General features: G+C 32.6%; 1 protein-coding gene across 1 annotated transcript in view; it reads left to right on the forward strand.

Annotated features, from left to right (window-relative positions):
• EPHA6 (EPH receptor A6) overlaps positions 1 to 5,972 on the forward strand; it is a 1,024,550-nt gene extending 1,018,578 nt beyond the window's left edge. Inside the window, exons 17-18 of the mRNA XM_055567870.1 lie at positions 4,229 to 4,378; positions 5,858 to 5,972. Coding sequence (XP_055423845.1) covers positions 4,229 to 4,378; positions 5,858 to 5,972 — 265 coding nt within the window. The remainder of the gene's footprint in view (positions 1 to 4,228; positions 4,379 to 5,857) is intronic.
• The last annotated feature ends 14,348 nt before the right edge of the window (positions 5,973 to 20,320 follow it).

The following is a 20,320-nucleotide window of genomic DNA, read 5'->3' on the forward strand; positions in this document are numbered from 1 at the left end:
TTTCTCAAAGTATAACTTTCCTTGAACCATGGATTTTTTACTTTTATATTTACATGATGAATATAAAATATGGAAAAGGTTTGAAGAGAAAAACCTCTCTGCTTTTTAATGGTAGTTTGATACCTATTGATAACCTAAGAACTTTCTAAATTAAAATACCAGTACTATTACAAACTCAAAGGGCTTGTTAGAGTAAAAACTTTTCAGCTCTATCAGTGCTATTAATTTTTACATATTTAGATGTACTGAGAATATGTTTATTGTACCTTAAACTATACCATTACCTCTTCTAGCTATACGCCAGTCCTTTCTCTGATCTAAATTGACCATAATTTATACCTGGTAGAATTTCCTCTAATTCTGCTCCCTCCTCATTTTTCTGAAGAAAGTAGTAGACCTTTGACCTTCTGTTCTACAATATGTACTTTTTTTATGTAGCTGCAGGTTTTGCTGTAAAGACATTTCTCAGGTGGACAGCTCCCACTAATCACCAAATAGCAGAAATTTCTACATGCTCAGCAAATAGCAGACTGAATTTATCATTGTACATGGTTGATAAGAAAGGGCATTTATTGTTTATTAGGTAATATTCCAGAGAATTCATGTGAGGGTGATGGTACCCAGCCCTCAAAGCCAGAAAATAACAGCATTTTTTCAACATCATTATAAGATAAGGTGAAAGAAAAGTTATTGCACAGTGGCTGTGAACAATGCGGGGACCTTGACCTTACTAAATCAACTGCCAGTGCAGTTGTATAAAGGCCAAAGAGTAACTGGGTTACTAAAGATGTGTGGAGGGAACAGGAATTACAGTATTGAAACAGTCTAAGAGCAAACAGTGGCTGCTTTTCAACAGACAAATTGGCCATTTAAGTCATTTGGTGTACAGAATGTCCTTCTATGACCTTTCTATATTTTATGTCCTTTAAGGACATAAAATTAGCAAATAATATTTCCACTCACCAATTATATGAATTGTGAAAACTCGAGTTCTCTCGGGAGAGAGAAGTGGAAATCATCTGACTATGTCTGTGCATCAAGAATGGTACATAGGAGTGTGAATGGAAACACCTGAACACATGCTTTTAATTTTGTTCAGTTTCAACAGATGTCTAAGATGAGTAATTAAAAGACATGAGAGCCACAGTGTTTTAAAATAGAAGATTCAAAAAATAAAAAAATTTAAAAAAATAAAATAGAACATTCAGATTTCTAATGTACGTGTTTTTATTTATGACAATTAGCAATAGGTGTACCCTGGTCATTTTGATATTAAACTCAGTCAGTGAACTTACTACAGCACTATTCTCTGAAATATGTTCCATAGGAAACTGATCAGAAAATATAGGAAAATAGTGCAAAAGCTATTCTGAATCCTCTTCTGGATCCATACTGCACATTAGGATACTAAAAACAAAGAAATGCCACAATTTGAAACCCTGTTTAACTCTATTTGCCATGGATAGCTTTATTCTTAATTATATGTAAACTTTTATTTGATAATTCCTATTAATATAAACACCTCTAGGAAACTAAGAAATATAGCGACAGTTAAAGTGCCTGTTGGTAGATGCCATGAAATCTTTCAACTTTTGAACATAACTAAACTTTGTCTTGAATCATTCTGACATTAATTAGAATGTAACAGTCCATAATCAAATAGCATTGCCATTTTTAGTACAGGAAAATAAAATGTGACTTAACAGCCTCCAAAATGGGAAATATGGTAACAGAATTAAGTAGTGGTAAAAAGGAGTCACTATGAAGTGTCACCAGACTCCAAAGGGATGATAACACTGGACAATCACAATCACAAGTGCCTTTAGTTTATGCAGATTTTAGTTATGTAGAAAGAGCAATAATCCCTGAAATTCCCTGTCATCCTTCTTCACCCCATGCCCACCTTCAGCTAGAATCCGGTTCAGAAATACAGAAGTCAATATAAAATCAAAGAAAAATCAGAAGTGAATTTTAGGTCTTTAGTAGGAACTTTGTCTGAAATAATTCCAAGGGGCAACTTTCAGGGTCTTCAGGAGTCATACAGTGTACAAGTTGTTTGACAATGTATTACACCTCTGGCTTTTGTGCTCCTTAAAGATCCAGGTTCTGGTGATTTAAGGGTAATTTAGCGTCTGCCTGCAATGCGGGAGGCCCAGGTTCGATCCCTGGGTTGGGAAGATCTCCTGGAGAAGGAAATGGCAACCCACTCCAGTACTCTTGCCTGGAGAATCCCATGGATGGAGGAACCCGGTAGGCTACAGTCCACGGGGTCGCAAAGAGTCGGACACGACTGAGCGACTGCTTTGCCTTTTTGCCTTTTTAAAGGATTTAAAGAGTAATTTTGGTTGTTCAAGAGTTTCCATTTTCACCTTATATATTGACCTTAGAATTTAATTCTAACTCTCATATAGTTTTTTAATTAATTTATTTTTAATTGAAGGATAATTACTTAACAGAATTTTGTTGTTTTCTGTCAAACCTCAGCATAAATCAATTTTAGGCTTATATAACTTGCATATGCCATTTTGCTTTAGTGGAGGAATTCTTATTCATATGGTTTTATCATATGTGCTCCTGTGTTATTGATTTGTATTTTAAGATGAAATAGTTCAAATATGAATAATATTTGAAAACTATTATGATAAAATATTCACAATATAAATATTTTAAAATGGCTCTAGTTAAGTCTCTGTGGATTCTGTTATCCTTTAAACTTTATAAAAAATTAAAAGCAAAGTAAATGAGAATTGGATTATCCTTCAATATTCAATATAAAAATAATTCAGTAATTTACTTGTGGTGGGAAATTTTTTATTACTTAGAAAATACTGATTGACTCAAACACCAAACATAAAAAAATATTACTGCTTTACCATTTGATATAAACTCTAGGCCTAATAATTTTCAAAATAATATACTTATTATCTAAAGGGATGTTAAAGCACATTTATTGTTATTATTATAAAAGCATTCATATCAGTTATTTTTAACACCATACAAGATGTTTTTAATATTATTTTTCAGATATTTCAGTAAGGTGAACAATATAGTTTATTATTAGAATGTCTTAAATATACAATTCTGAGTTATTTTTACTATAATTTCTAAGGTTATTTCTGCTTTTATTCTATCTGACTTTAGCTTATATAAAACTACTTTTGTGTATATAGACATATGTATCTATATATACACACATTCACTAGCCTTTTCAAAATAACACTTTCATATTATTTTTATATTAAAACTTCAAAAATATCCCCAACTGAAATACCCTTTGCATCAGATCTTAGGAACAGAAATACAGATTTCCATGCATGTGAACTAAGTCGCTTGAGTCATGTCCAACTCTTTGGACCCTATGGATTGTAGCCCACCAGGTTCCTCTGTCCATGGGATTCTCCAGGCAAGAATACTGAAGTGGGTTGCCATGCCCTTTTGTAAGGGATCTTCCCAACTCAGGGATTGAACCTTAGTCTCTTAAGACTCCTGCATTGGCAGACGGGTTCTTTACCACTAGTGCCACCTGGGAAGCCCCACAGATTTCCATATCATTTACTATAAGACCCATCAGTGGCAGATTCTTTTTTCTTGCTAACCCCAAATTTCATTGATTTTCTTTAGTTTTGTGTTTTATTAATGTCTTTGCTTTTGGCTGTATTACCCTATGCTTGGATATATGTAAATCTTACTCATGAAATTGAGCTCTGTGATAACAGAAATTACTTTTTAATAAATAATAAATTCTTGTTGAATGTTTGAGAATAAATGAGGCCTTAACCTATAAATTCACCATTAAAAAGAAAAGGGGCTCTCATAGTAAATGTGAAAAAGGCAATAGGGCATGAAATCAATGGAAGGTCAGAAAGTGTATAAGTGAATAGCCTGTGGCTAGTTAGCTTTTGGAGGGCTTTTCTTCAAATTTGAAAGCACAATTTCATGCAAGAGAAAAAAGTAAAGAGATTTTAGCAAGATACAGGTTTTCTAAAGACACCTCAAGTATAAGACATAGTAGTGGCAAAAAGTAGGAAAAGACAGAAGAAACTGACAAGCGAAACTGACCAGATAAAAGTGGCTGATTTGAATATGATGGAACATTTTTAAATCTAGTTCTATGGAGGATGAAACATTTGATGTAAGAATATTGTAAAAATTAAAAATAAAGTTGGGTATTTTTTGCTTTATCTGCTTTTTAAATGGTCTCCATGCTTGTTTGTTTTTTTCCTTATAGAATGCCAGACTCCCCTGGTGAAGTTCCCGAATATCCTTTGTTCGTGACAGTCGGTGACTGGCTGGATTCTATAAAGATGGGGCAATATAAGAATAACTTCATGGCAGCGGGGTTTACAACTTTTGACCTGATTTCAAGAATGAGCATTGAGTAAGTGGGGCTGGGTTTGTTACTATATTCAGATGTCCACTTCAGTTCAGTTCAGTTCAGTCGCTCAGTCGTGTCTGACTCTTTGCGACCCCATGAATTGCAGCACGCCAGGTCTCCCTGTCCATCACCAACTCCCGGAGTTCACCCAAACCCATGTCCATCAAGTTGGTGATGCCATCCAGCCATCTCATCCTCTGTCGTTCCCTTCTCTTCCTGCCCCCAATCCCTCCCAGCATCAGGGTCTTTTCTAATGAGTCAACTCTTTGCATGAGGTGGCCAAAGTATTGGAGTTTCAGCCTCAGCATCAGTCCTTCCAGTGAACACCCAGGACTGGTCTCCTTTAGGATGGACTGGTTGGACCTTCTTGAAGTCCAAGGGACTCTCAAGAGTCTTCTCCAACACCACAGTTCAAAAGCATCAATTATTCGGTGCTCAGCTTTCATCACAGTCCAACTCTCACATCCATTAAGACCACGGGAAAAACCATAGCTTTGACTAGATGGACCTTTGTTGTCCACTTAGGAGATTGTAAATTCAAATACTATTTCTATATCAAGAATACCATAGTTAAACTACGTTTCCTGACACTAGTATGGCATTTCCACATTTTTCCTCACCATTTCTGATAATCATTCTAGTGAAAGTTGGGCATTACACTTTTAACTATTTTCCTTTGAAAGAATATATTTAATTCAAATAATTATTTAAAGATTTTAAATGTTGTCTAAAATGCATATTACCCTTATTCACATCATAGACTTTGCATCAATATAGTTTTACCTCAGCAAATTATTTATGATTCATGTACACTAAATCAATTACTATTACTTTCATCAAATATTATAATTGTAATAATATAATATTATGTTTTCTCAGAGTTTTGCCTCTATATTACAATGGACTGGCATTTTTCCACTTTCTCAAAGACTATCATTTCCTGAGTGCAGTGAAAATACTCAACATATGTTTAAAAGACAGATAACTAAGACTAGTAGGTTGACCATGTGAAATTGCTATTGTTTTAAAATATTAATAGTAATAGCAGTTTCATACTATTCAACATAACACAATGGCATTTTTTCAGATTATTGAAAGACCAAGACCATGGCAATTCAAATGGAGTTCACATTATATTTTCTATCCTGCATGCTGACTATTTTGCTAATACTGTTAAAAATTTATATAATTACATAAAACCCCTGGGCTTGTGAAATGTCTGAACATGACATCGGTACCTGAATTCTTTGTATCTTTAAACTTGAGGTTGACTTGACCCATTCTCTGGCACCAGTGTAAAGAATAAAGTAACAAATTCCTATTGTCCATTTGTATCTCTGCTTCAACACTCATTTTACCAGATATGAAATTTGTGGCAAATATGACATGTGTTCGTTTCCCTTATCTAAATGTGTCTTTCCTCTCTGCCATACTTACCAGATCTAAATGTTCATATTCTCTCTGTCTCTCAATCTCTCACAGTGATATTAGAAGAATTGGAGTCATACTCATTGGACACCAGAGACGAATAGTCAGCAGTATACAGACTTTACGTTTACACATGATGCACATACAGGAGAAGGGATTTCATGTATAAAAGTACTACAAGCACCTGTGTTTTGTGCCTCAGTATTTCTAAAATGAAAGATATCCTCTCTACTACCCTCTCTTCTGATTCTCCAAACATCACCTCACAAACTGCAGTCTCCTCTTCAGGCTACAGGCACACATACCTTTTGTTTATACTTCCAACCTGGATTTAAAAATCACTCTTCATAGCTCCTCTCTGAATAACCTGCAAATAAAACCCTGGCGCACTGCAGATTATCACTACAGGTGGTAAATAACTCAGCATGGATGTGTAACTTTGTATAACTGTATTTCAGAAGTGTTCAAGGACTTAATCCAAAGGAATTTGGGGTTAATGATGTATTTAGAGTTTGATGGTAGATGAAAAAGAAATAGTTAACCTTTCTTTCATGTTTTGTGATCAAGTATTTTCCAAACTGACATGAATAATTATTTTTTAGATAATTATATTCAACTCTGTGGGTCATATTGTTACTTTATTCTACAATTCTTTACCTGTCAATGCCTGATATTGTTAGAATTGTTTGCAGAAAAGATTAATGATTTCATGTAGTGAATTCTTTCAAGTGTGACTATGGTGAGAAGGGAGTCATCAAGGGAGAGAGAGGGAGAGACATACTGTGCTTCTAAAATTTCCAAGTCTTGGTTTGTCTTTTTTTTTTTTTATTAACTTGATCGTGTCTTTCATATGTCATAGTAGGTGGTAGTTTAGAGGCTTTCCCATCTAATTTTTTTTTTTTTAGTATCAATATGTTTCTCTACTACATTATAAAGATCACACCTGGAAAAACCAAGAGTGAGTCCATTGCTCTAGAGGCTTTAAATAGAGGGAAGCATGGAATAAATCCATGACTGTCCCCTTGGTTTATCTTCATAAATTTGCAAGAGTAATAAAGCATTGAGAAAATTAATTATTCTCAGCAGAATTGCTTTGAATAAAAGATCTAAGAGTATAGTCTTAGATAAAATGTAAAAAGATTTAATTTAAATAGAATTTTATGATAGTTACATGGTGGCCTAAGAAAATAAACACATAGAGCTAGTCTAATACTGGTACATTTTGCAAGTTTAAGAATTTTTGTTTTGTTCATGAAAATAAGTTACATGAACATGCTGAGCTGTTTTCCAAACCTTCCAAGGTACAAGTATGCCATTGCATACACCAAAGAAGGTATAAAATGAGCATAAATGAATTGTGTGCAACCTGAATCCTTGCTACAGTAACATAAAAATATAAACACAGCTAAGGTGTGTTGTTGCCGTAATCTTCTGGAGGCTGCAAAAACAGGCAAATATACTTTTCATTGAACTAAGTTGAGTCAGCTTATCAAAACAGTACTGTATTATGAACAAATCCAACTACAAAATCAGCTGTTCCCTGTGAAACTAAAAAATTTAAAAAAAAGACTACTGTGCTAGGTGGAAGAGTAGCGAGAATGTATTAAGAGGGGAAAAAAAAAGAGCAGGTTGTCTAAAGATACTTGTTTAATATAAAAATTAGGTTTTATTTGATCTTGGAGCTAAAGGTGCCCTACCCACACTCTCAAATTCCTACCTAAATTACATTTTTTTGGTAATAATGGTTTTCTTGCCATAAAGGAATCCCAGTTTTTCCTTATTTTAAGATTTGTGGATTGTCCCATTAGACTAGGCCCTTCCATATACTTCTTTTGCTGATTTATCTTCTGATTTTTGTCAACCACAGCTAAATTTTTCTCATTTAAAAAAAAGAGAGAGAGAGAGAAGGAAGAGTCTTTAAAGTATCCATTATAGTACGCTAAAAAAGAAAAAAATGGGAAATCCATCACTTTTTAAGTGTGTCAGAAATAGCTAGCAGCATTTTCTAACCGTCACCCGCACAGTCATGCATCACTTGCAGGCTGTCTGTGGTTTGCTTGATATATTTACACAGATCTGGATACATTTAGAGAAAATGTAAAATTTCCATATTTACCTATCTTCAAATATATATTGAATAAGAACAGATGTAAAACAGATAAAATTTATTAATTATATATATTTATTTTTATAATGCAACAAAAACATATTTAGAAAGATAAGGAATAGAATAATTATGGTCTTCCATAGGACTCTGTCAGCAACATCTGTATACTTTGATTAAATAAATTCTATAAAGTATTGAAACGTCTATGGGGTGGGCATTCAGTGCTTGCAAGATTAAAGATCTCTGTTAAGAATTGTTTTTCTTTAAAACTCCAAAGATCCTATTCTATATATGGTTAATTTGTGCTTTTTTTCCCTTCCTAAACATCTTTCTGTGGTATTATAAAACTGCCTTCTCACTTTCTCTCTAACCCCAAATCCTCTTTAAAATCCGTTTATGTTACATTTATATTTTTTAGAACTGTAAGCATGGTGATCTTCAGCATAAATTTGAACCTCATCATGGTCAGAGCAAGATGTTCAAGATTAAACAGAAACATTAAAAAATAAATATATTTCTTTATTGCCTACCAATCACAGATTTGAAAATTTTACCTGAAATATTTTGGTGTTTACTAGTGCACATATTCATTAATTAAAGCTGTTTAATATTCATAAGCATATAATTTAATAATAGAAAATGAGTAACTCCCATAAGTCACAACCTTCAGAAATAATCTTTAATAACTAAAATATGCATATATACTCATATACCTGCTTTATATTAAATTTCCTAGTCTATGTTACTGAGGGGCTTTTTAGATTTTGAAAACTAGTTGAAGGAACCATTACTATTTTATTTTCTATGCGGTTAGTTTCCAGTCTGTAGTCCACTCATTATCTCATAGGATAAGACATAATTGAGAAAAAATGTAAAAACAATGCAGAGATTAAGTATATAAATCATTAAACTAAAAAAGCCATCAGAAGTTGCAAACCTCTTGGCTTAACATGAATCAAGAATTATAGCACTTTTTCACTGAATTATGACTGTTGATAAATGTTTTGAATGTCATAATAAAAAAAGATTTCTCTTCTTTCACCCCGAATTACTCTTAAAATCTATCCAACTAACACCTGAACAGCTTTAAGGCCCATCTCAGACCATGAATGGAAAACAAATCCAAATTCAGTCCTTGAAAAGCAGCCTTTACAGAAGGTCTTCTGTAATAGGTCTTCCAACGTGATAAAGAATGAATTGCATTACCTATCTCCCAACCACAATTTTCTTAAAAATCCATTTTTATATCTTTCCTAGCAAATTTCTACTCTGTAAAGAAAGTTAAATCTTTAAGTTAAATCTTTTACTTCAAAATGTTCACCAAAACTAGGTCTTATTTTTCTATTCCTTTTTTAAACATTCTTCCCCACCCCCTTGGTTCTTTTCTCTTTTTTCACCTATCTCTTTTTCTTTTCTCAGCTTCTGCCACTCCACCCCATATCCCTATCAACAAAAGAAAAGTAATACAGGAAATCCAAAAATATCTTACAGATCTCCCTAGAAGAGGCTGAAGGTGGAGGAAAAACAGGAATGTTGCAAAAGTTATATTTTAATATTTTGGGTCCTACTGCATAAATGGGAGCATTTGCACATACAGAGTGTATGAGTTCTGGCTTTTCATTAACTGAAAATTAAGTGCTTTGGAAAGTTATTTCAAAACAGATGAAGATGATCCTTTTCTACTGCTTTAGCTAAGGAAATGTATTATTAATTTAAAAGAAAATATTTTAAGAATTAGAAACTGTTATCAACTCACAGTTGGTATACATCTTTATATAATAAAGATATTAGAAGCAGATGTAATCACTTCTTTTAGTATCATCACTTCAACTTTTCCAAGCTCAAATTCCTTTAAGTAGAAAAGACTCACATTCACATTCAATCTGAAAATATTTCAATTCTTTTTGTATGAAGACTCCAAAAGGTAGATTGATTGTATTCTTCCATTAGAACACAGGGCACTGAAGTCATCCAACTTTTTGTTTTTATGATCAGCATTTTCAAAGATTTTCACTTTTTATAATAATGTTCAATAAAGGCAGTGTAAACTGTAGTTCAGTTTAACAAATATCTACAAGGTGTCCCTTACATGCATAAAATTTTATGGCAAAGATGAGTTTGACTGTACTGTCCTTACCTCTAAGTATCTCTTAAGCTTAAAACTTAGAGCCTATCTGCCATGTTTGCTGTAATTTCCACGTCACTTAGTTCTTTCCATAGAACAAAAATACATTAAATAAATGAAACCTTGTTTATTTGTGATTGGATTTGCAGTCCCTATGAAAGGAAATATTTTGGACCTCAAATTTTTTCACAGACGCCTCCACACTTCCTCTGCTAGAAGGGAGCACACTTGTTTGATTCTCTAAGATAATCTCTCTTGTTACCTATCATTTGACTCTCCTCAGGAGTCACATACTGCCTCTGTCCTGTGGCAGACTGCTCAGTTCATGTGTAGGCTCACTACCTCAAAGGTGCCTCCAGTTAGATAACATCAACCATTTTTTCAAAAACAATGCTGGGGTACTCTGCTGTGCAAGCCAATTCACTGGCCCTAGGAAATGTCACGATAAGTATATGACTGCAATGGTTGCATAAAATTCTTTCCAACATGATATATTTAACAAAGGGCTTCCCTAGTGGCTCAGCTGGTAAAGAATCTGCCTGCAATGCAGAAGACCTGGGTTTGATCCCTGGGTTGGGAAGACCCTGTGGAGAAGGGAATGGCAACCCACTCCAGTAGTTTTGCCTGGGAAATCCCATGGACAGAGGAAACTGGCAGGCTGCAGTCCATGGAGTCTCAAAGATTTGGACCTGACTGAACAACTAAGCATGGCCCAGCACATATTTAACAAAGGAAAGAAATGATTACTCACAACCAGAGCTAACGTATTACTAGATGAAATAAAGGAAAAGAAAAATCTTACATTTCAGAACAGTAAATGCCCCATCTTTGTCTTACTATTCCCTTAAAAAGACAAGTACTAGGCAAGTGTTTCAAAGATTTCTTAGGATAAAATATATTTTTTGTATGTTATAAGAGGATGTGACATGATATACCTGTATCCTGAGAGAAAAGACAAAAGATCCAGAGGAAGATGCGGGTCATCAGAATGTTGTTTTAACGAAGCCTCTTTCTTCTGATTAATAATTAGAATTTCAAATTAATGATGAATTTATATAAAATGTTTAAAAAAGGATATTTATATTGGAAGACTTAGGTTATTCACTCTTAATTCAAAGGAGGTAACAAAATCCTGTTGGCATTGGCAACTTAGAAGCCAGAATTATATTACTTCACTTTTCATATAAAGTATAACTGTTGCTCTCTTTAAAATTATTTACTCAGTAGTATTTTTTAAGTTGTAATGAAGTTTTTATTTAACAGTACATGAATAGATTTGAAGGTTAATTTTAGCCTATCAATGTTGATTCAAAATTACTTTAAAAGTGAAACAAAAAATGAAAAGTAAGCTACAATTACTACAGGCAGCAAAGCACTACTAAAAAATAAATTTCATCTTTTAGAAAAGAAAAATAAATTTCATCTTTTAAAATCACAGTGTTGGGTTTATCTTAATAGTACCAAGTCCCCTCCATTTTGTTATATTTTTGCACTTGTGCATTGAAAGCAAAGTTTCTTTCTAAACAAAATAAAGAAGGTTTTTGCTTGAATTTCCACACTGGTTTATTAGAATTACCAAATCTCTGTATTCTTAAAAGAACTTTTGATTTGTTTCTTTTAAAGAGGAAAATCTCAAAGAAGAATTCGACTATCTTTTAGACCTAATTAATCCTTAAGAATACAAAAGCATTAAAAGAAAATTACCTGACAGATGAGGATGAAAGATCGCTTTTAAATGTATTATATATAAAGATGTGGTATCTACTTTCAATTAGAAAATAAAATACAAATTAACACAATTTCCTGGGAGTTGTAAATTAGAAAAGTATCAGAATTATTGAAAATTTTCTCTCAAGTAAAGCTTTGTTTTCATCCATATTTCTTCATTATTTGTAACCTCAGGCTAATCTTTAATTTGTCATGATAAACTTACTTTTGGTTAAGATAATAACTCAAACTGTAAATCAGAACAACTGAGATATGACTTTAAGGTGTTCAACAAAATAATAAAAGGAGGACAACCCTACTTCGGGATTCTTATTTAGTTAGCATCAGAATCTCCATGTCATTGGCCCTCACTGAAGAGAGAACTGTCCGTATTCCAAAATAATACATTATTATAAAGAAAACTCCAAGGACATGAGAATCTTCATTTTTTCATATATCTAAATCAAATTTTATGTTTAGGCATTATTAACTTTGTAGATAGATGTCACTGTTTTCATGAGTTAAATATGACAAGCAGTATCGATGTGAACATTTCTAAACTAGTTTTTCTACGTTTATAGATCATTGTCCTTGGAACAGTCTTAATTTACCTTTGTTCTAGAAAGACCAAATATCACTTAATTTTTTGAAATCATGATAGATGGAGTGAATAGTGCTAAATCATGAAAAAAAAATTAACAATACACTTTTAAGGTTTTTACCTAACTTAGAATGTCATCTTCTTTTGCTTTTATAATAATTTAGGTCTCTCTTCCACATTTAGTAATTTGTAGAATGAAATATATGCATTTAAATAGAAATTGCTTTTCTTAAATTTTGACTTAAACACATCTTCACTCATTCAGAGAGAAGACGGAATTAATTACCATCACTTCATTTGTCATATAAAGTATAATTGTTGTGCTCTTTAGAATTATTTACTCAGTATTATTATTAAAGTTGTAATGAAGTTTTTATTTAACTGTACATGTTTTATTTATTGCCACATTATACTACTCAAATAAATCTGCTTAAACGTGTGGTCTTTAGAAGCTCTATGACAAAATCAATGACCACTCTTTTGCTAACAGACTTGTAACTTAACAAGCTATTTTTTGTCAGTGTGACTGATGTGAGCATTGTAAAAACCAATTTGTTTGAAAATCCATTGGTATTTTATCTAGAGTTACTATTGTGGTATATTCAAAAGTATCTTTAAAACAGCACTGAATTTTCATGGACAATATGAAAATAAAGACTGAGGCTTTTTAAAATGTACTGCTTGGAAAATAAGGTTTAACATGCATAAATGTTCGTTATTGAAGTGTTTAATTTGCTTTAATTTGACGTTGTTCTTCCTATGCCATATATATGTATTTAAAGAAATTGTATTAATATATTTATACAATGCAAAAATCTCATTTTCTTCTTACAGAAATGGAGTTTTGACATAATTTTAAGTGTTCTAGGTCTCCAAGGGAAAAATATCAAAATGTGAAATGGAAGCATTTGTTTTTTGGAAAGGCACAATACCTGAGCATTCTTAACATGAATATGAGTGAGAGTAGATTTTAAAGATAACTATATGTGTTTTATTTATGATATATTATTAATCATTTTGTTAATCATACTTTTTCTTTAGAGTGTATTATTGGAAACTTGAATAGCTTTGTACATTTTTCACAAACTATACTTAGGTTTAATTTTATATGCAGTATAAGCTTTGACAGCTTAATTTTTACTTTTGATGGAATAATTGTTAATTAACAGTCCATGTTTCCTAAAATGTTAGTTATACCTTCTATAATAACCTTAATTTTTAAAAAAATCAGAGACAGAGCATGAATTCTGAATATGAAAATGGACCAAATTCCATTAAAAACTGAGGAAAAGACAAAAAGGCAATACAAAGAGGAGTTTGTGATATACCTATTAATTATCCCATTTTAAAAGCAAACAAAAAATTAATAGAAAACAGTGAATGAAAATTATTGTCATGTTACTCTTCCTGGTAATTTTGAAACTAAAATACCTTTTGAGGATGAGATTCTAATATAAATATGTTCACTGATAATTGTTAAAATACATATTGCTATATACAGTTAGAAATCTTCCCAAAAATATCAAAAATTTAAATTTATGTTTATCAACAGAACAAATGATCACAATTATTAGCATTTCTATATTAATAGTTCTTTTGATTTCTAAAGAACTATTTCATATATAATTAAAGAATTTACCCTGCAAAATTGAATATCAGACTGTCAAAACACTTTATAGTTATTAATGATTCATTCATATTAATAATGAGATTTTTCTTATGCTTTATTAAATGTAAAACAGAATATATAAGATGCAGGTAAAAATAACTGAGTTGAAAGGGTAGCCTTTTAGAATCAATTTATACTTTTATACAGATATGTATAAATGTATAAGATAATGTGTAAAATGTAAATAAGTACTTTTTACACATAGTCTTAAATGTTTAAAAAATATGATACCTATGTATTAGTTGTACATTATATCTTATGACCTCTAACTGCTTAGATTCTTTCAAGGAGATTGCCTTCTCTTTTGGGTTATTTTAAGTATTAAAAAAAAAAAAAGAATTGCTTTGTATATTTCCATTCAATCTCTCTAATACTGATTATAATTTCCCAATTCTCAGAGAAGTTGAAGTCAAAAAACATAACATAGTGGCTAGAAGTTATTATTTTTTAAGTTCTTCTCTTCTTTTATATAAATTTGGTCATATATTCCATTAAGTCTGCTGAAGAAAGCAAACACTTATTTTCTCATGAATGGAAATACAAAAAGAAAATCTTCCATTAGACTTTGTATATTCAAAATAGTGAGCATATATTTTTTTTAATTTTATTTTATTTTTAAACTTTACATAATTGTATTAGTTTTGCCAAATATCAAAATGAATCCGCCACAGGTATATATTTTTATAGTTATTTTCCACTGTTTACTTTTATTCAATTTTTTAAATTTCACTAAATGGAATACTTAAAAAAAAAAAAAAGGTAAAACCCTTCCAGTTTTGCATCAATTGCTTATTTTCTTCAGAGCCTCCAAAAATTCCTTTGAGAAAGCAAAACATTTCCTTCCTCACCTTACAATCTTGGTCACTCTACCATTAAATGAAATAGATATTTGTAGTGTAATATAAGGAGAAGGCAATGGCAACTCACTCCAGTACCCTTGCCTGGAAAATCCCATGGGCAGAGGAGCCTGGTAGGCTGCAGTCCATGGGGTCCCTAAGAGTCGGACACGACTGAGCGACTTCACTTTCACTTTTCACTTTCATGCATTGGAGAAGGAAATGGCAACCCTCTCCAGTATTCTTGCCTGGAGAATCCCAGGGACGGGGGAGCCTGGTGGGCTGCCATCTGTGGGGTCGCACACAGTCAGACACGACTGAAGTGACTTAGCAGCAGCAGCAGCAGCAGCAACAGTGTAATATAAAAAATAGCAAAAAATAATGATTTGTCCAATTAAAGCTATTTATACCATGGGGAACAGATATAACAAATAAAATTAAAGTAAATCATGTCTGTTTGCTAGTCCAAAACTGTATAATTCTTAATTTTAAAAATAGTATATATACTGATGTACTTTAAATATATATTTATCCATAAATCCATTCATTCATTAACTAACATTTATTAAACGCTATCTTGTACCAGTGTCCTATTCTAAACACGGAGGACACAAAGTGACCAAGACAAGCAAAAGCCCCTGTCTCATGGGATTGACCTAGTGGTAAAGATATACAGTGAAGAAGTACTGATAGGTGCTGTGCTGAAAATTAAATTAATATGGTTACATAGCATGACTGTGGCTTCTTCTATTAAGAGGTAAGGGAAATCTTCTCTCAATGTGGATGTGATATTTAAACCAATATCTGAAAATCATGAAGAAACAAGTCATGAAAAAATCTGGGGAAATTCCAAGTAGAAGGAACAATTTAATATGTGAGTTTGGAGTGTTTGAGGGTAGAGATAACAGTGTGCTTGGTACACAGTTTATGAGCCAAAGAGAGGCAAAAACAAGATGGAGGTCAAAGAACATTTATGAGGCTACTGAAATAGTTTAAGTAAAAAATTAAAAAGAAAAACGGTAACTTTATGTTAGAGTTGAAGTAGTGAAGATGGAGAGAGGCAATGGATATTGGTATTTTAAAGACAGAGCATGCTAATAGATTGGGCCTAGAGATGAAGAGAGAAAAATCAAAGATAAACTCTACATTTGAAAAATAAGAAACATAGTCAGTGGTGGTACAAGAGAAGCAGGTTTGGAGGGAAAAAATCAGGAGTTTAGTTTTAACCATGTAATGCCTGAGATGCCTGTTAAGTATTCAAATGGAGATATGAAGCAGACAGTTGTACATAAGAGTTCTAAGGAGCAATCAGAGCTCGACATCAAGATTTAATAGTCATCAGTATATATATGGGCTTCCCTGGTGGCTCAGACGGTAAAGCGTCTGTCTGCAGTGTGGGAGACCGGGGTTCGATCCCTGGATTGGGAAGATCCCCTGGAGAAGAAAATGACAACCCATTCCAGTACTCTTGCCTGGAAAATTCCATGGACTGAGGAGCCTGGTAGGCTACAGTCCATGGGGTCCCACAGAGTCGGACACGACTGAGCAACTTCACTTTCACTTTCAGTATATAGGTAGTATTTAAGGTTTTTAAATCACCTAAGAAAAGCCTGTAAGATAGACAAGTAGGCCTTGATTGAGATCCAGGTGGTATCAATGTAAAAGTTAAGTGGAGAATTAGAAACCAGCAGAGGACCCTGAGGAGTGTAAGGTAAGGTAGAGAACAAAAAATCCAATTGGCCATATGGATTAAATGCTTTAAGAAGTCAAGTTTACAATAAAGAAATGGAAGTTACTAATGATTTTGACAAGGACAGTCTCTTTGAAGTAGTGAAATTAAAGCCTGATTGAAGTGGATTAGAAGATACTTTAGCAAAGAAGGTGGAGTCAATAATCTACAAACAACTCTTTCAAGGAATTTTACCATAAGAAAGCAACAGAAATAGGCAGTAGCTGAGTAACTGGAAGTAGATGTAGGGTCAAGAGTAGTGTGTGTGTGTGTGTGTGTGTGTGTGTGTGTGTGTGTGTATGTTTAGAGAAAGAATGCATATTTATATACTAATGAGAATGATCTGGTAGAAAGGAGGAAACTGATTATGCAAGAGAGAATTTAATTAGAAATGGCTTTGAGAGGTAGATTAGGATTCGTGGCGTAAGTAGGAAGGTTAGTTTTTGATATGAGGAGACACAAAGAACTAAAATGGGAGGGAAGGAAGACTGTGTGATATGCAGATAGATTGGTAGATTTGTGATAGAAAGGTAAGTATGTTACTGTGTGAGTAGTTGCATTTTTCCAAGAGGAGATAAAATTCAATATGGGGAGTGGGAAAGGAGTAAAGGCTGAAGGAGAGATGTGTTAGTAGTCCTAAAGGGGAAATGCACACACCCATTTATATACCTATATACATGCATATATAAACATAGGCGATGGTATTTGTACATAATAGACCATAGTAAAAAGACCTATTGAATAAAATATTTTAAAGCCATTTTTACTTAATATTTTTGAGACATCTTACTTGGAAGACTTGAAACTGAATTCTGAGTTTTCCAAAGAAGCTGATAACAGAGTCCTTTTTCCATAATGTAGAAATTTAGGACTTTTCAATGTCATAGACACTTTTCATGTTTTTTTTTTTTGTTTTATATTTGTTTATTACAGTAAAAGAAACATCATGTAGCTATTCTAATTTAAAGTCTATAAAAATTAGTTTAATCCTAAACAATGTGTATTGTACATTCATGCAGTCAATTTTCTCAAAACACTATTTTGAGAGGGTTTGCCACACCATCTGAATTTTTGTGAAAAAAAAAAAAAAAAAAGATAGGCTCTAATCTTTTGGTGAAACAATACTTTTATTTTGTTGTTTTCACATAAAAACATCTATCATTTAGGATAAACACATGGGCTATATGGTTATTTTTTCATTGTGCCCTCTCTCTGATCCTATAGCAGGGGTGTGATTTTTTTCATTATGCTTGCAGCTTTATTTCTGGATAGACCTTATGTGATTCAGTGTGTTGGAATTTATACGTGCATAATAATTCTTTGGATTTTATGTAAAATTAGATTGTGAATAATGGAATATCTATTTTTTTCTCTTTTAGCATAGCCAAAAATATATATGTGTACTTACAAATATGTATTTGATTAAACACTTAATATTTAAATGGCCATGTCCAATATTAAATGGTAGATTTGACAGTTGCAGTGTATTCAAAATTTTAAAAGTTATAAAAATCTTTGTAACACAAATCCTAAAAAGTTTATTAAATACTAAATAGTACATTTATATTAAATACCTAGATAACATCTCTCTAGGTTGAGACATTTAATCCCTCATAGAGTAATATTTGACTAATGAAAAACTTCAGCTGAAAACATTTTTCCTTCCTGTAAGCATGAATGATTTTTAAAATGTATTTCTTTGTAACTTGTCATAAAGTTACCTATCATTAATTGTGGATTTAGTACTGTACCCATCTACTCGTGCAAAAAGGAGAAAAGATCTGTTTGTGGGAATAAGGAAGTGCAGCACCACTGCATCATTTTTTCTCCTTGGTATTATATCACTATTTAGAGCTTCAATATATGCCTTCCACTCAGGTTCTCTTTACTGGTTGCATCACAACGTGGTAGAAAGATAGACACAGTAAGAGGGCGTTAACTACAGAACTTCAATCCTACCTATTATCTACTTCACTATGACAGTGAAGTAATCCAAACTTACTTGAAGGTGGTATTGTTTTCATCTTACAAAAATCTACTGTAATATGTTTCATGTAAGTTTTCATGTGCTGGCATGCTTACAAGTTATAGTGTTTTAGAATGCTCAGCTCTCAATGAGGGATTGTTTGTGGTGAGCTGCATTACATTATGTCATCTATTTGCTGAAAGAATATGGTGTTTAGCAAACCTATCTGCTGAGCAACATAATAAGATTTTTGTACAAAGTACAAGTTACTAATTACTGTATTTTATTTTTCTATGATTTCCTAAGAGGCATTATCAGGGTCTTACAGATGGAGTAAGCCTGTTTATTAAACTATCTATTAGCAAATAAAAGTTACAGTTCTGGTGGTTGACTTTGTGGCTTTTGTATTATTGTATTGATCATTATTTAATATAACTTATCTTTTAGTCTATTAAATCTAGATGCTCTTTAGATATATTAGTAATTTTGAAGACAAAATCACAGCTGTAATCTTTCAAAATAATATTAAGATCAAGACATAAATTCATATGTGTGCGTGTTAGTTGCTCAGTTGTGTTTACCCTATGCGACACCATGGACTGTATAGCCTGACAGGCTCCTCTGTCTTGGGATTTCCCAGGCAAGAATACTGGAGTGGGTTGCCATTTCCCTTCTCCAGGTTATCTTCCCAACCCAGGGACTTAACCTGGGTCTCCTGCATTGCAGGGGGATTCTTTACCATCTGAGCCACCAGGGAAGAAAGTCACATAAATCACTATAAATAATTAGTACATATTTTTGTAGTGATTTTATATCATCAAAATATTTTATGAGATTCAAATAAATTAAATGCTCACTGCATAGGTAATATTGTATACAAATTGCAGATGACCAAAAGATACAAATAATGTACAACTGTTCAAACAGCTTTAGACCACCAACATTTCATTCCAAAAACTTCCAGTATATTACAAATCATGGATTTTCTGTAGTTTAAAATTCTTCGTAAGAAAAGACATTAAAAGTATCATGAATTAATCAGAATAGAGCTATATTCATATCTCTTCTCTCATTTAGAATTCTTCTATACAGTTCCAAAAGCCAGTATGAAATTTATCTAGTGATAGAGTACTTGAAATTTTCTTTCCTTAAACAGGTATCCTAAGTAGCCCTCATAAAATTAAATGTGACTATTAAAGCTTCTCATTCTCATAATGAGGAGAGCCAAACTAACTTCTTAAATCAAGTGAAACCAATTTGTATGCTGAACTGTGAGTTTATTGCTGATATCTGTTTGGGTTGGCAAAGCACCAAAACAGCAGATTCTACCATATGGAATATTTACTTTTTTTAAGGTTGTTAGTTTCAAAACTGGCATTTTCCAGATTATTGACTAGACTGTGGGTTTCATACCACTATTTCAACTCTAATAATAAGAAGACAACACAGCAACCACAAATATCTAAGATAACTATTTACCTAGCTAAATTTTTGTGAGAGAATTATGTACCCTAAAAATTCACTTAGCTAATTTTTCAGAAGAATTACGTCATCTGCTTAAATTGACTGAAAAGTTGGATATCCCATCTCTCCATTTTATTTCCAGTTTTCACAAAATGTTTGTACTAATCAAAAACAGAACTCAATCCAGAGGCAGAAAATATCAATTCCAAACAAGAAAATTAAGTCTGTCCACTATAGTTTCCTGAAACATAAGATTTCTGCTTAGCTCTAAGGAAAAAAAAAAAAAAGGCCAAATCTGGCTGTAAGCACTTCA

The sequence above is a fragment of the Bubalus kerabau genome, chromosome 2, assembly GCF_029407905.1.
Source record: "Bubalus kerabau isolate K-KA32 ecotype Philippines breed swamp buffalo chromosome 2, PCC_UOA_SB_1v2, whole genome shotgun sequence".
NCBI classification, from domain to species: domain Eukaryota; kingdom Metazoa; phylum Chordata; class Mammalia; order Artiodactyla; family Bovidae; genus Bubalus; species Bubalus kerabau.